Below are 17,057 nucleotides of genomic sequence, written 5' to 3' on the forward strand. Positions count from 1 at the left end.
AGTGTATGAAAAATTCAAGACTCCAGAAAAAGAACAAAGACACTTTCATATTTGGGATCATTGAATATTTCACTACTATCTAAATGGAAGACAGCTGAGGGTGTGACATGGGATACTGGGCTAGAAATTTTTGAAAAATGAGTTTCCTTTTACAAATACTCAAAATAGGAAGATTGAATCCAAGTCACTACAAGCACTTGTCCCAAACTACACAGCAGTTTCCTCACTGGAAGCATATTACAGCATGAAAATCAGCTACATGCCCAGTTTATTAGTTATGAGTTCGTTTGTTTTATTGCTGGCATTCCTTCTGGGTCATAAAATAGTTTTATGAGCTGGTAAAACCTCTGTACAAACTTTGCATAGCTGACATGACTAATGGCTTCAGTATCTGTATCTCCTGACCCTTATTTATACCAGCACAGCAGCACTTTGGACTCGACTTTCAAAAGCTCTATCATGTGCTCTTATTGTTGAATGTTTACCTCAGACTTCAATTGTGGTGCTGGAGAACACTCCAGGAAAAATTGGAAACAACAGTTAAAATTCTCCACACCAAACTATATTTTTAAAAACATTTTTCAGTTTATTTTACTAAATGTAATATTTTAAGCATCAGTAAACTTGCAATAATCAACAACAAGAATCCCTGTATTTTTTACATGGATGTGAGTGGAACTACGAAATGGGTATTAACTCAGAACAGTATGGATTTTTAAACTTTTTCTCCATAATATTAAATGAAGTTTTATTTATATCACAAATCAATTGTTATCAAAATGCTATTGGAGAAAAAAACTATAAAACCCGAATGACTGAGGATCTAACAGTACTCAAGAACATCACCATTTATAGGGATAATCCGTGGCAAAACAGACAACCAAGGATTACCAGTCTTTGAAGGAAAATAATTAGATGGAAATGTTCCAAGGTGAACAAAGAACTGACCCCAGAGGAAACAGACAAATCAGAGAACAGAAGAAAACTTCAAATAATTCCAATCAGTCTCCTCAGAAGAGAGGAAAGATTATCACAGCCACCTACCATCCACCTCATCAGCTACATGGTCATTATCATCTTCTGATCATCTTCTTCAAGGGGCAGATATTTCAACTCAAGAATTCCATACTCAGTCAAACAAACTACCAATAAATGGAGGGTATGATAAGACATTTTTAGAGGTTTGATAACTTGGAAAGATCCTCAATCCCTATTGGGGGAAACAGTAATAAATATTATATAAATATCCACATGTGTGTGCAATATGTATAACATATACATACACATATCTATCTCCCATGAAAAAACTCTAGCAAATCATCAAAAAAGAAATCCAAGAAAGAGTGCTGGGAATACAAGAAACGGTGGCAGCTCAGTATGACCCCGAAGCAGCTAAGGAAGTGTGGAAGAAAGTCAGAACTGCTCCATACTGAACACTGGGGGCCTCTCCTGCTCCAGGCAGCAGAGCATTCTCTTGGGGTCCAGTCACATGACTCAGTTTTACAGTAAATTATATCTACATTATCATAATTATTATGTCATTTATTAGTTTTCAATTCTTACAACCAACTTAGATAAAACAAGGAAGACTTCATTCTAGTCATGGAACATGACATAAATGTTATAAACTTGGACAACATAAAATTGACAATATCCCTTATTAACTCAATGAAAATGAATTTTAAAATGACATAGACACAGATATAGAGGAAATTAAAGCAATTAAACAATTTTATATGTAGTTCCATGTTAATATACCAGAAATTACTGAAAACATAGATGGGGTTTCTAAGAGAATATTAATTACAAAATCAACAAAAAGGACACAAAGCCTAAATAAAACACCAACTTTGTAAAAAAGTTTGGAAAGTAGTCTAAGAATATCCCCCACTAAAAGGCACTGTATTCACTCTCTAAAATATTCTTCAACTCAAGACTGGAAGCTTTGTAATTTTTGGTAAAACTCATCATAACTCTTATACCAAAATATTCCAAGATAACATAAAAAGTTAAAACCATAGATTAATTACAGACTACTCTTCATTTGGGAATACAGATTTCAAAAAAATAAAACATAAATACAATAGGCTCAATCGTACAGTAAGAACATAAAATACCCTGGGTAAGTGTGTTTTATTCTGGGAAAGCATAAATGATTCAATAGATTATATTAATACAAACAATAAAAAGTAATAGTTAATAAAAAACAAAATCACAACCCTCTTGAAATATGATATATATTTCATATTTCAACATTAATTTCTCATGAAAAGTCTTAAGTTATTATGAATAAGATTATAATTTTTAACAATAAAAAACTTACAAATATTCAATTCTAATGGAAAAAAGTCTAGAATATGCTTTAAAATAAAAAAAAATAAAAAATTACAGTAATATTGCTAGGGTGAAAGAGACTCACTTTTTATGGCACATCTTTCTGTACTGTTTGAATTTATTTAATCATGAGCACACGTTATTTTTATAATTTAAAAAAATATTTAATATAAAAATAGTACTGACCTAATGTAATTTCTGTGATTTATATTACAATATATCTTTAATACTTGGAATGAGAAGCAATCCTAAATCACAAAGAACCATGACTTGGAACATCTGTGACCACCTTCCACAAAACTATTACAAAATTCAAAGTTAATAGAGAGTAACTCGAGTAATGCCTGGAGAGGAATTTTAAAAAACAAACAACAAAAAAACTTACTAATAATATGGCAGATGCACTGGATTCAGAGAAATTATTAATTTTCTCTGCAGAATCTTAAAAACAAAAATAACTTCTGGTCACAGCACTCTTCATTAATAGGCCGAAGTTGTGCAACCCAGATGTTCATAAAGAGTGAGAGGATAAATTCTAGTGTATGAGTGCAGTAAACACTATACAGAAGAAAGAACTAACTGCAGTTGTACTCAACAACATGGAGATTCTCAATTACTTTAATGTATAATTACTTTTTATTGTGGTAAAATATATATAACATAAAATATACCATTTAACCATTTTTAAGACTGAGCAAGAAAAAAAGAGATGTGACTCAAATTGCCAGGCTAGAAATGAAAGAGGGGACATTACTACTGACATTACAGAAATAAAGAGGATTATTAAGAAATATTGTGAACAACTGTATGCCAACAAATTATATAAGCCAGATAAAATGAGCAAATTCCTAAAAAGACACACACTATCAAAACTGACTCAAGAAGAAACAGAAAATGTGAATAGATGTACAAGTACAAAGATTGAATTAGTAATCAAAAAACTAACCACAAAGAAAAGCCCAGGCCCAGATGGTTTCACAGATGCATTCTACCAAACATTTAAGGAAGAAAATCAATTCTTCACAAACTCCTCCAAAAAAGAAGAGAGAACACTTCCTAACTCATTCTATAAGGCCAGTATTACCCTGATACCAAAACCAAACAAAGACATAACAAGGAAGAAAACTAGGACCAATATTTCTTAAAAATATAGATGCAAAAATCCTCAACAAAATAATAGCAAACAAAATCCAGCAACAGAGAAAAAGAATTATACACCATGATCAAGTGGAAATTATCCCAGGAATGTAGTATTGGTTGATGATACAAAAATCAATTAATGTAAAACACCATATCAATAGAAGAAAAAAAAGCTATATAATTATCTCAATGGACACAGAAAAAGCATCTGTCAAAATTCAACACCCTTTCATGACAAAAATACTCAATGAACTAGGAATAGAAGAAAATTTCCTCAATTTGATAAAGGGCATTTATAAAAACTCACAGCTAACATCATACATAATGGTGAAAGACTAGATGTTTTTTCCCTAAGATCAGGAACAAGACAAGAATGTCCACTCGTGTTACTTCTATTCTATGTTATATTCGTAATAGAGGTTTTAGCCAGGGTAATTAGGCAACAAAATCAACCAATCAATCAATCAATCAATAAAAGGTATCCAAATGGGAAAGGAAGGAGCAAAACTATCTCTATTCACAGGCGACATAATTTTATATATAAAAACCCTAAGGAATCCACTAAAAAACTATTATAACTAATAAACCAGTTCAGCAATTTTACACAATACAGTATCAATACACAAAAATCAATTGTACTTGCATACATTTGCAAGGAACAATCTAAAAATAAGATTAAAAAAAAATTCCATTTACAAAAGCATCAGAAAAAAACACCTTGGAAATAGTTAAGAAAATAAATACAAATCTTATACCCTGCACTGTGAATGTAATTAATGTCACTGAATTGAACCCTTAAAAATAAAGTGGCAAATTTTGTGTTATATATTTTTTACCATAATAAACAAGTAAAAACAAAAAACTTATACTCTGAAAACTAAAAAACTTTCTTTAAATTTGAAAAGATCTAAATAAGTGAAAAAATATCTCATATTCATGGGTAAGAACACTTTATTATTGTTAAGATGGCAATACTTCCCAAACCGATGTACAGATTCAATGGAATCCCTATCAGAATCCCCAGCTGGCTTCTTAGTAGAAATTGACAAGCTGCTCCTAAAATTCATAGGGAAACTGGAGGAACCCAGAAGAGCCAAAACAATCTTGAAAAAGAACAAAACTGGGGGACTCACACTTCCTGATTTCAAAACTTACTACAAAGCAAAAGTAATCAAGAACAGTGTAGCATAAGGATAGGACATACATACCAATGAAATACAATTGAGAGTCCAGAAATAAACCCATACATTTACGGTCAATTAATTTTGACAAGGATTCCAAGACCACTCAATGAGGAAAGAATAGTCTCGTCAACAAATGGTGCTAAGACAACTGTATATACACATGCAATAAAATGAATGGAAACCCCCTTACCTCACACCATACATAAAAATTAACTCAAAATTGATCAAAGACCTAAATGTAAATGCTATACTATAAAACGTGTATAAGAAAAAATGTACAGTAATGGGCCACAATAATCAACCACATTGTATATCGACAAAATAAAATTTAAAAAAAGAAAACATGTACAAAACTATGTGACTTCAGATTTGGCAATAGATTCTTAGATATGACACCAAAAGTATCAAAAGAAAAAATGTTTAAATTGGATTTCATCAAAATTAACAACTTCTGTGCTTCAAAATATACCATCAAGAAACTGAATGACAACCCACAGAATGGGAGAAAATATTTGCAAATCATATTTCTTTTTTTTTTAATTATGCACTTCCCAAAGCGACATTTTATTTATTTTTTATTTTAACTTCTCAATATACATTGTAGTCAATTTTCATGACCCTTTACCTGTTCCTCCCCCCCCACCTACATCAGATCTGTTCACTTGTCTTAAAAGGTTCAAGGAATTGTTGTGATTGTTGTGTCTTCTTCCCCGCCCCCCACGCTATGTTTGTTTGTGTGTTTATTTATTTATTTTTAGCTCCTACAAATAAGTGAGAACATGTGGTATTTCTCTAAATATTTGCAAATCATATTTCTGATTTGGGATTCATATCCAGAATATATAAAGAACTCTTAAAATTCAACAACAAAAAGACAAGCAACCCAATTAAAAAATGAGCAAAAGGGCTGGCCAGTTAGCTCAGTCAATGAGACATCAACTTGATGTTATAACACCAAGGTCAAGGGTTTGAATACTTGTACCGGCCAGCCCCCCAAAAAACCACAATAAAATAAAAAATTAAAAAATGAGCAAAGTACTTGAATAGACACTTGTCCAAAAAGACAGAAAAATGGCCAATAAACACACAAAAAGATGTTCAATATCATTAGCCATTAGGGGAAGAAAATTAAAATTAAAACTAAAATGAGAAATCACTTCAAGTCCACTAGGATAGCTAGAATAAAAAAGCCACATAATAAGTGTCAGTGAGAATGTGGAGAAATTGGAACCCTCATGTGCTGCTGTGGGAATGTAAACTACTGTGAGAATGATGTAACTACTGGGAAAAACAATCTGGCAGTTCCTCACAGTGCTAATGCTAACCAAAGAGCTACCACATGACCCAGCAATTCCACGCCTAGGTATATACCCAAGAGAAATGAAAACATACATATATCCACACAAAAACTTGTCCATGAATGTTCACAGCATCATTGTCCATGATAGCCAAAAGGTAGAAACAACCCAAATGTCCATTAACTGATAAATGAATAAACAAAATGTGATCTATCCATACAATGGAATATTATTCAGCAATAAAAAGAAATAAAGTACTGATGCATGCTACAACATGGATGAACCTTGAAAACATTATACTAAATGAAAAGAAGCCCGTCACAAAAAAACCACATATTACATGATTCCATTTATAGGAAATGTCCAGAATAGGTAAGTATATAATGAAAGTAGATTAATGGTTGCATAGGGATAGTAGGGGGAGAAATGGGGATGAAAACTACAGGGCACAAGGTTTCTTTTGGAGGTGATGAAAATGTTTTGAAATCAGACAGTGGAGATGATTGAACAACTCTATGAATATACTAAAAACCACTGAATTGTACACTTTAAACAGATAAACTGTATGTGAATTTTATCTCAATAAAGCTGTTACCAAAAAAAAAGAAAAGAAAGAAAGCATCAGGTAATTGTAAATGGCAGAGAAACCTTTCTTTTTCACTAAAATAAACAATCAGTTAGCTGCATAAGTCAATTTAAATTTTTCTCATATTGTTGTTGGACATCTGGATTTTGTTCTATAACCTTAACATGTTATTTCACAAAGATTATCAAAACTTCATAAACATAAAACTTGCTTTTCTAAAAAATAATTAAATATTTGTAGAAGGAAATATATCTAAGCTTATCACTTTGGTTACATAAAACCATATTAATGCCTGATGTTTGGAGAAATATTTCTTGTCCTGATTCAGTATAATATAAATGCCATTCCTGACACCTTAATTCACTGTTCAAATTGGAAACAGAACACTGTGAATAACTTCCAAATTTGCTGCTAGTTAGACAGTATTTCCTACATATTTGAAAGCAGTTTCATTTTAAGGTATACCAGGAAGCTGTTTTGTTAATATACTTAGAGATTTTTCAATAATCAGATTTCAAATATTTGGGGTTAAAAAAGAACATCTAATTATGACAGAACTGCAAAATTAACTTTTAAGGACTGCTGAATACTCATTAATTATAGAATCAACATCTTTCTCAATAGTGAAGAATGGATACAAATAGTATTTCAAATTAAAAATAAAGTTAAAAATATATTTGGTCCACTGATTTAAATTTTTAAAACCAAAACAATAGAGAAATTCAATTCTTTCAATTCAATTCTTTCACACTAAGCAAGGGTGAAGTATAACAGAGCAATAGCCTTAAAAATGTGGTAAGGGAGGTCTATATACCTTTGGACTTCATTTCTGTCGTTTATGTTTTTAGAAAATTGTGAGTGGCAAGAATATTTCTTATTCTGCTCTTATTTGTTTTCTTTTTTTTTTTGAAAGATGACCGGTAAGGGGATCTCAACCCTTGGCTTGGTGTTGTCAGCACCACGCTCAGCCAGTGAGCAAACCGGCCATCCCTATATAGGATCCGAACCCGTGGCCTTGGTGTTATCAGCACCGCACTCTACCGAGTGAGCCACGGGCCGGCCTTTATTTGTTTTCAATTGGTGATTTCTTTCTACATACCAAAAGCTTTGGAATTAAACAGACTCAGCTCTACGTCATTTCAAGAAAGATAAAGTTTATACACACAGCTCCTGAGTCACAAACACCCAATTATGAACATTTCCACATTACATGGTTTCTACAGGCACCCCCTACTCCACCCTCTCCCACACTCTTTCCCAGCCACCCAAAGAGGTAGACACTGTCCAGGCATCCCCTTTTTCAGCTTTCTGTACACCCATCGGATACTTCCCCCTGCTACACATCCTTTTAACCCCTTTCTCCTCTCTCTCCCCTCCAACGCTTGTGCAGTTACAGGAGAAAAACTTGCCCTCTCTTAGTCCCATTTTTTCCTTCTACTCACGGAGGAATCTTTCGAATAAATGAGTAAGTGTAAGAATAGAAACAGCAATATATCCAAATCAAAAAAGTAACTGTACACTCTGACTTCACACAGATGGAAACGGACATCTCTCTGTTAACTACAGTGCATAGCACACCCACCTTATCTCTGTACCCTCTGGAAACCCTATGACAATGACAACACACAATTACAATGGGGCACAGCCTCGAGGATAACGTGAGCTCCAGGAGAACAGGAATTTTGTTTTGTTCACCACTATAGTGCTGGCATGTCTTAAGTCCTTAAAAAATATTTGCTGAATGAATGACAGGAGATGACAGCAGACTACAAATGTCAACGCAATTTTGCACAGTGGTGAAAAAAACCAATGGACAAGTGGTATCTAATTTATCAAAGCGAAAACCAAAACTTAATTGTGTGTGTACAGGAGTAGGAGGCACCAGCATCTCTGAAGGCCTAAACGGTAATGGGCAGAAAACAGGACAGGACTGGTTTCAAGTCTGCAGGAGAAGCAGTTACAACCCAGATCTCCCCCCTTCAAACCCACCCCATGAGCTTTCCTACACCTCACCCCACCTTCCCAGAAAGCTATAGCTACTCCCCACCCCTACCGCCAGGCAGGAGATGGGTAAACTGACAGGCCCAAGAGAAAGAATTAGGTTACCAACTTCTGGTAGCGGCCCTCAAACTGACAGGGTCTGTGCTCCCTTTCCTGATGGTAAGACTCAACACTGAAAGGTTGTGCGTGTACACAGGTGGCTTCCAGTCAGCCCACTCATAATTATGGAAAGGCAGTCAATAATCACCAAACATTCAGAGAAAAGCCTCTAACAAAGACCAAAGTAGGAGACAGCTGAAAAAGAACTCAGGCAAAAAACAGACAACACAGGAAACAAAATAAAATGTCTATAGAACATAAACATATGTGCATAAATCAATAAAAGTTAATTTACAAAAGAATGTTTAAAAAATGTTCTGCCTTCATAAAACAAAAAGAGGATATTATAAAAGGAATACTGAGAATATAAACAAGAACACTTAGAATGAGAGATATGATGGCAGAAACAAAAATTCAATGTATTGGAAGATAAAATTGAGGACTTCTCCCCCAAAAAAATCATAACAAAAAGATAAAGGAATGAAAAAAAGTAAGAGAAAAGAAAACTGACAGAACTGTAGGAGGCCCAACATCTGAATAACAGGAGTTAAAGAAGGACAGAACGGATAAGTCTGGGAAGAGGTTATCAAGAATACAAAAAAATGGATCAGAGCTGAAGGACCCAAGACCCCCAAAGAAAAAGATCCACCAAGGAACACTGTGAATAAACAGAACATCCTGAAAGCTTCCAGACATAAAGCAAGTCACACACAAAGGCTTGGGAATCACCACAGTCTCAGACTTCTCATTAAAAGTAATGGAAGGTGGACAGCAACAGAATAATGCTCTTAAACTTCTGAGGAAAAATGATTTCTAACCTAGAATTCCGTACTCAGAAAAAGTGTCATTCAAATGCAAGGGAAGAAAAGGCATTTTCAGAGACCAGGTCTCAAAGAATATCTCTCTGATGAACTCTTTCTCAGGAAGCTACTAGAAGAAACACTCCACCCAAAGGAAAAACACATGGAATCCAGAAAGGGAAATTCAACAGAGGAGAAAGACAAAAAGAATTCTCATAAGAAATGAAAAGGATGACTGCTCAGTAGCAGGCTACAGCATAGCGTAGACTAAAACAGAAAAATGGAAGGTTCTGGAAGAGATGAAAAGAGATGGATTACTTCAGGTGTTTAACTGTATTGAGGAGTTCTATTTGAAAAGAGCTGGGACTAAATTCATGACTTCACACTGAAAACCAAGCTAAAGGAAAGAAAAGATAATTCAATAATACAAAAGTCTTACTAAAGTCCAGGAATTAATTGTATCCTATGTGGCTTAACTGTGAAGATATTTACCTAACTATAAGAATGAAAACACTAAAAATCAGTTTAAACAAAATTATACAACCACATATGGAAAAAGAGAGAGAGAGGAAGGGTGTATGTGTTTCGAGTAGTGGAGAGAGAAGGGATATAGAAGAGTTCTAAAGCCTTCTCTTCCACAGTAGAATGCTAACAGATAATGCCTAAAGTAGAAAAATCAGAAATTAGCAGTACAAGCAGGCTATATAGAAACACAGAATTTGAGGCAGGAATTGCTAAACAAATAAGCACCAATATCCAAGATTCTTCCCTAGTAATGTAATACCTCCATCCTGCTGCCTGGAATGCGGATGGGATGGACATCATATCACATGTTGGACTGAAGGGTAGGGAAGGGCCCAGGTCCCTGAAGAATTCTTGGAACAAGGTTGTCCTACTAGTCCCAGACTACTAACATCTCAATTTTACATGAGACAAATCAACCTAGATTTTAAGTCACTGTTACTTGGTTCTCCATTACTGCAGCTGAATGTGATCCTAACTAAAACAACTGTAAGTAGAAAAAGAAGAGGGACTAACTAGTTAGCTCACTCGGTAGAGCATGGTGCCGATAACAAGGTTAAGGTTGGTTCCTCATACTAGCCAGCCGCCCCCCTCACCCCCGAAAAAAGAGTAATTAGAAACAGGAGTTAAAAGTGTGTGCCCTTGGGAAGGTAGAGCCCAGAGTGGGCAACACAGCAGAGAGATTGGTGTTTTGCATTACAACTCTGTAGTACTACTTGGCTTCTGAAACTAAGTAAATTAGTTTTTGTATTATGTTAATAAAGGTGAAATTTTACCGGCCAGCTGCAAAAAAAAAGTCAAGCAAACAAACAAAAAGGTGTAATTTATTTAAAGAACCCCCCCGCCAACAGGGTACAGTCACGAGTGCTGTTAACCTTAACTTCTAAAGACTAGATGTGTCTTTTTAGGTCAATTTTATTTATTTATATTTTTTAGTTTTTATTTGTTTAAAAGACGACCGGTAAGGGGATCTTAACGCTTGGCTTGGTGTTGTCAGCACCACGCTTAGCCAGTGAGCTAACCAGCCATCCCTCTATAGGATCCGAACCCATGGCCTTGGTGTTATCAGCACCACACTCTCCAGAGTGAGCCATGGGCCGGCCCCTTTCAGGTCAATTTTACATTCTCACATTGGACTGTGGATTTCAGACCTGCTCTTTTAAAAAAGCAACAGAGTATGAAGCCACTATATTCATAGAAGTTTCTGAAAGGGGAAGTGATGGAATGAAAAAGAGTGGGTAGGACTGATTTGGCAGAGGTATTTAAAACTTCAAGTGGAAAGGCATTCATGTAGGTCTGAGGGCTTAAGAGCTTCAGCTAGGCTACTGATAATGAGAATGGAAATTGCAGACCAAAATAAAATTGAGATATTTCAAAACAAGCACCCACAAGAAAGCCTGATGCTAACTGTGGTCCAGTGAGAAGAGAAACCTGGCTGGGGGGTTTTGCTCAGAAATGATTAGGGGAAAGGGATGGGGGGCAGATCATATGCCCTCTCAAAATTCCTAATAGTTTTCCAACCCATGACTCTGATTTTGGAGGTCAGAGAAATCATCATCTCAGTAGTGTTCGGAATCACCTTAGAAGAATACGTTCTACATGTTCTCCAAAGAAGCAGAATCCAAGGACAGAATTTGAACAAAACTATATGATTCAATTCAAATTTCTCTTTGAATTTTTAATTCTTTCCTAAGAATAACAAATATGCAAAGTTCCCTATTACATAATCAACACATTTTGCAAACCTTTAATCTGAAAACAATTTTGCCACAATTACCTACCAACCAATAAAACTGACCAAAAACCGAATCCCTAATACAGATTGTTTAAAATTAAACTGTGAAGTATGACCTTCACTTATACTAACTAGTATCTATTTTATTTGCCAAAGGAAAAAAGAAAAAAGTTTTCTGGTAGATCTTAAATTCAAATAAAGCCTTCAAAAGACTACCATACATAGTTCACACTGTGAAAACGTGTGATTTTTAGATTGAAGGAAAGTGTATTTTCCTCTCATCCATTTATATTAGTAAGAGAGTATTTGTGTAAGCTTCTCATACAAATTTAGGGTAACCTCAATATCCTGTCATTCCATAACATTCTAAGAATCTAAGAATAAAACTTAAACGCGGAAAAGGACTAAAAGATGTTAAGTCATAGGGGTTGGGACAATGAGATTACATGGTTACATTGTTTTTGGTCTTTTCCAACAAGATCCTTTTACTTTTTTAATTTCAAAAAATACTTTTTGCCTTTTTACCAGGAAAAGCATTCAATAGTTTCGCCATATTTAATATAGTTTGGAATTAACAGTCCTGTTTGCTCACCTGTTTATCCAGCATCAATGATGTCAGCACAAACAGGAGATGTCTAAGGGCATTTGGCTCATTGACAAGAGCCAGGGTGGAGGCAGGACGCAAGGAGAGGAGCTACCTGTCAACTCTGCAGTATTCTGAGTTCTTTAATTTATACGCATTTGAGCATTTTGCTTGAAGAGCAATACACTGCACACTGTAAGCTTTTCCAGGTAGCTCTCACATAGTGGTATCCCAAAGTGAGAATAATTTCTTCAACTCCAATTTTATTTATTTAAAATCTAGATTTAACATAGATATTGCTGTCCTCATTAAAACTCAGCTGTCCATGGAAGAAATTTTAGGAGAGGAAAAGTAAGTCTGGCTTGTTAATGTTTAATGGTTTCAACTGTCCTATCTCATGCCATGTAGTAAATATCAATACACATTTCAAATAGCTATTTATAAAATCTAAATGATGTTAACCTAATTTTTGTCATGCAATCCCACTATTTCTCTACAAGTTAGATCTTATCCAAAAGACCTGTCTCTTAAATCTGTTACTTAAAGAAAGTGTTCCCATGTTACATGAATATTCTACCCAGAGAAACCATTAAGGTTAAAATGTATTTTGAGATATTTAGCTCTGTCAATTAAGCCTTATTTATTAAACATGGTAGCATCACCCCATTCACACCTAGAGACAGACATCTCCACATCAACAGCTATAGCATTCACATCCCTGAAGGAGAACTCCGAGAAAGCACAGTCACATTCATGATAAGAAAAACCCCCAAACAAGGAAACTAACCAGAAGGCTAGAAAGATTAATTTTGTTCAGTAAGAGAAAGATGCCTTGGACTGGGAACCGGGAAATCTACACTCCAGTCCACTTCCAGGATGAATGTCTACACCAGCAGCAAGCTTAGGCTGCCCTCCTGGTCTACAGATCACACAGGAGCCAAAGCAGAGGACCACTGTAGTCTGTCCAATGCCAACAGGCTGGGATTTCAAACATCAGCTCAGTCCAAGTCTACCAACAGCTGTTATACATAAGATGTGAATAAAATATTCAACACATGAAAAAGCATTTTTATTCGTATAACAAAAATGAAAGACAACAAATTCACCTCAGTTGGTTGTCCATATTTGTTGCTATTTACTTGTGGAAATTTTAAAGTGTTTCATCTGCTCTGCTTCAAATGGTATCAAATTAACATTTTAAAAAATAGCTTAAAGATATACACATGCAAAGTAGGATATTTCCAACTTTTAATTAAGGTTTCCATAGAGGAAACCAATCAAACTATAAACATAACCAAAGGACAATTAAAGACAAGACCCTAAAATGAAAGCTGACATGACTCTTGTCCCATGCAACCACTGTGGCAATAAGAAAATAAAAACCAGAAATAATCTTCTTTTAAAACTTAAAAACTTTATTACCTATACTTCCCAAATTTCCTCAAAGATTTCCCAATAAGTCTCAAAATCTGGGCTGAATCAGCTGCTCTTTCTTAAGTTTCAAGAATTCTATATAATTCTATCTAATTGTCATTAGATACCAGCAAGATTTGGAAAATGAGGAGAGGATGGCTTTCTGCATGACAGGAATCAATATACCAGAGGCTTCAAACATCATGGAGTGGTGAATCCAAAACCTCAACAATTCACAAACTTATAGCCTATATATGTTTCCTGAGCAGTTTTCCTTAGAGGTAATTCCACTTGGAAGTTAGGGTACCTAATAAATACTCTATTAACAGTTTTATCTGAAAGATCATTCTTTGCTTTTCAATCAAAATAACTAGACACTTCCAAGCAACACTAAATAATGACTGCAGGTACATCTTACCTAGTAACATATCACTTTAGAGTTACAAGGTACATATGTTAACACACGAGATTAAACAATCCTTCTAAACTATGTTACTATTTCATTAAAATGCCACCTGAAATTTAAACCCATTCTTCTCTATAAAGTTTACACTTTTGTGCAAACTGAGTCCCTAAGAGAATAATGTAATTTATTTGTAATCACAATTTCCAAAGAACGAAACCACAATTTTAAGAATATGTCTGTATTATGGCACACAAGTTTCTGTTTAGATTTGGAAAGTTCAGATCTCATAAAATATGACCTCTGCACATGCTGAGAAGATCTTCCCCCAGTGAAACCCACCAGTAATGCCTGTGCACAAGGCCCACTGGGTGCTCAGCCTTCAGGCTCATCCCCACCAAGGTACTACTCAGTTCCCAGGCCTGAGGCCAGCAGGACTACACCTTACCAGTAAACCAATCTTCCTCTGCTTCCTCCTGTCACACTTACTCACATAATGTGCACCAAGGTGAACCTGACCGTGGAACAGTCTAGATTTCAAGATCAAGTGCTCAGAAAGGAATGGCAAATACAATATTCAGAAGGCTCAGATTGTAATATGCACCAGAGACCTCGCTTCCAAGGCAACTGTGAAGTCACTTAATTATTCAGTTGGACATCATGTCACTGATAAAGGACCCCAGAAAGCGAATGCATTTACTGATACTCTGTGTAACCAAAAATGGTGGTCCCCACTGAAATAAGGCATCAAAGGTCACAGGCTGTCCTGGGGCTCAGGGCCTCGTCTCACAAGATGTGTTTAACATTTTACTAAAGAGCAAAACAGAAGCCCTCTAAACAATATTGCAACTTAAGTTTTAACTTGTAAACAAAATTCCAAATTCCAGTTACCATTTTCGCAGAGTAGGAGACCTCACTGCAGAACACATTAAATTGTTTCCTTAGCCACAAAGATTAGAAATTACTCGTTTAAACTGCACAATCCTAGCCCAATGATGCAAATAACCTAAGGATAAGATTCTCATAGGCTTGGCAAGAATGTACGCATTGCATCCTCCTGCTCGGTCCTTTCAGGTGAGAGTCTGAGGGTCTTGACAGGATGCCCATGTCAGGGAGAGATGAAATAAAAGGGTTCCACTTTAAACTTTTACCTGTCTTCAGGCTTACCATTAAATGGCTTAATCAAATTTTTGTCCTAATAAAGCATGATAGGTCAGTCGATTAATGATTACAGCATGAGAGATTCCTGAATGGACTAGAGAAGGCATGGAAAGATTAGATGAAGACAGTTTTTAAGTGACAATTCCAGCGGTCCCCCAAATATCACAAGGGTCTGGCACAATTACAATGAAAACAAATCAATTTGCTCTTTCATGGAGTATTTAAAATAAAGCTTTTAACTTTAAAATTCCCTTGGAACACCAGTAAAGGGCGTGTTCAGGCCAGAACACCAACGGGATGTAGACAGGCTGTCACCTGGGAGGGCCGTCAGAGCTGGGCTCCCAGGAGATGCACATGGTGGGTCCACGGGACGGTGGGCGCGGCAGATGCAAAAAGCCCACGCGGCTGCCCTCAACCCCAGCAGAGGGAACCCAGCGCTGACTCCGGACCCCAAAGGCGGGGGGCGGGGGTGGGGGCGGATATCCCAGGGCGTGCTGCAGGAAATGATATCCAGACTCCAAGGGTGGATCTAGGAAGCGGCCAGGGCGATGGCCCGACGGGGGGAGGGGGTGGGGGGTGGGAGTAGGAGTGGAGGATGTGGCTCTAAGGGGCAGGATGAGGGGGCGGGACGACCGAACGCGGATGTTGAGGGCCGGGCCGGGAGAGATGAAGGGCGAGCGGCCGGAGAGGGCTGGGGCGAGAGGAGAGGAAGCCGAGGGGCAGGGGCCTGTGGACGGGCGGCCAGGCCCGGCGGAGAGGGGTGGGGCCGCCCGGGGCTCAGGCCGGGATCCGGCGCGCACTCACCCCACTCGAGGAACTCGGCCACATACTTGTCGCGGCGCAGGGCCGAGTGGCTGCACTCGGTGTACAGGCAGACGAGCACGTCGAGCAGCGTCTCCACGCTCAGGGCGCTCTCGTTGCGCCAGGGCCCGTCCAGGAGCAGCTGCTCCAGCTTCTTGAGCCGCACCTTGGCCGACATGGTGCCGCGCGGCCCGCTCCCGACGCGCCGGCCTCTCGCCGCCCGCTCGGCCAGTCCGTCAGGGCGAGCCCCCGGGGGTCCTGCGGCCGCGAGCCCCAGCAGCTGCGGCGCCTTGTCGCCGCCCCGTCCGCGTCGTCGCGTCCCGGCCTAGGCCGACATCTTGGGCTCCGTCCCGGCGGCGCAGAGTCTGGGGCGCCGGGCCCCGCGGGTCCATGGGCCGGTCTCCTCCCCTCGGCGCCGCCGCCTTCCCTGCCCGGCGCGGCCCGCCCCCGCCGCCCCTCAGCCCCGCCCGCGGCCGCACCCTCCCCGCGGGCCCGTCGCCCGCCGCCGACCTGGAGGGCGCGAGCCGAGCGCTGCGCAAGCCCGGCCGGCGCCCGAGCCCCGACCCGGCGGCCCAGCCCCGCGGCCCGCGGCCAACCAGGGCGCTGCCAGCGCGGGTACAGCCAACCACGGCGGGGCCGGCCGCCGCCGCGCTGACCTCAGCGCACGGCCCCGCCCCCGCACTCCCGGCCCGGCTCCCGGCGGGATGGGGCCTCGCCGCTTGCCGTAGGAGGCCGGGAGGCCGGGAAGGCAGGGCCGGGCTGGCTGGGGCGGGACGATCCCCGAGTGCGCCGCTGAGATTGCGGGAGGCGCATGCGCAGAGGGCGCCGCGGCGGTCTTCGCCTGCGGCCCCGTGGCCTCGCGCCCGCGCGTGCGCACGTCCGGGTGCCGAAGGGGTTCGGGGTCACGGCGCGGCTGGGTCGCAGTCCCACGCCGACGAGCCCGTCGCCCGCGGTCTGTGTGTACCCTCGCCTGCCAGCGGGGCCTCGGGACCGGCCT

The 17,057-nt window shown here is 38.9% G+C and overlaps 1 protein-coding gene across 1 annotated transcript in view; it reads right to left on the bottom strand.

The window, feature by feature from the left end:
• Positions 1–16,488, bottom strand: part of CDC42BPB (CDC42 binding protein kinase beta) — a 114,292-nt gene extending 97,804 nt beyond the window's left edge. The window contains 1 exon segment of the mRNA XM_063091851.1: positions 16,064–16,488. Coding sequence (XP_062947921.1) covers positions 16,064–16,238 — 175 coding nt within the window. The 5' untranslated portion in view covers positions 16,239–16,488.
• Positions 16,489–17,057: the final 569 nt, after the last annotated feature.

Source organism: Cynocephalus volans, chromosome 3, assembly GCF_027409185.1.
Source record: "Cynocephalus volans isolate mCynVol1 chromosome 3, mCynVol1.pri, whole genome shotgun sequence".
Classification (NCBI taxonomy): Eukaryota; Metazoa; Chordata; class Mammalia; order Dermoptera; family Cynocephalidae; genus Cynocephalus; species Cynocephalus volans.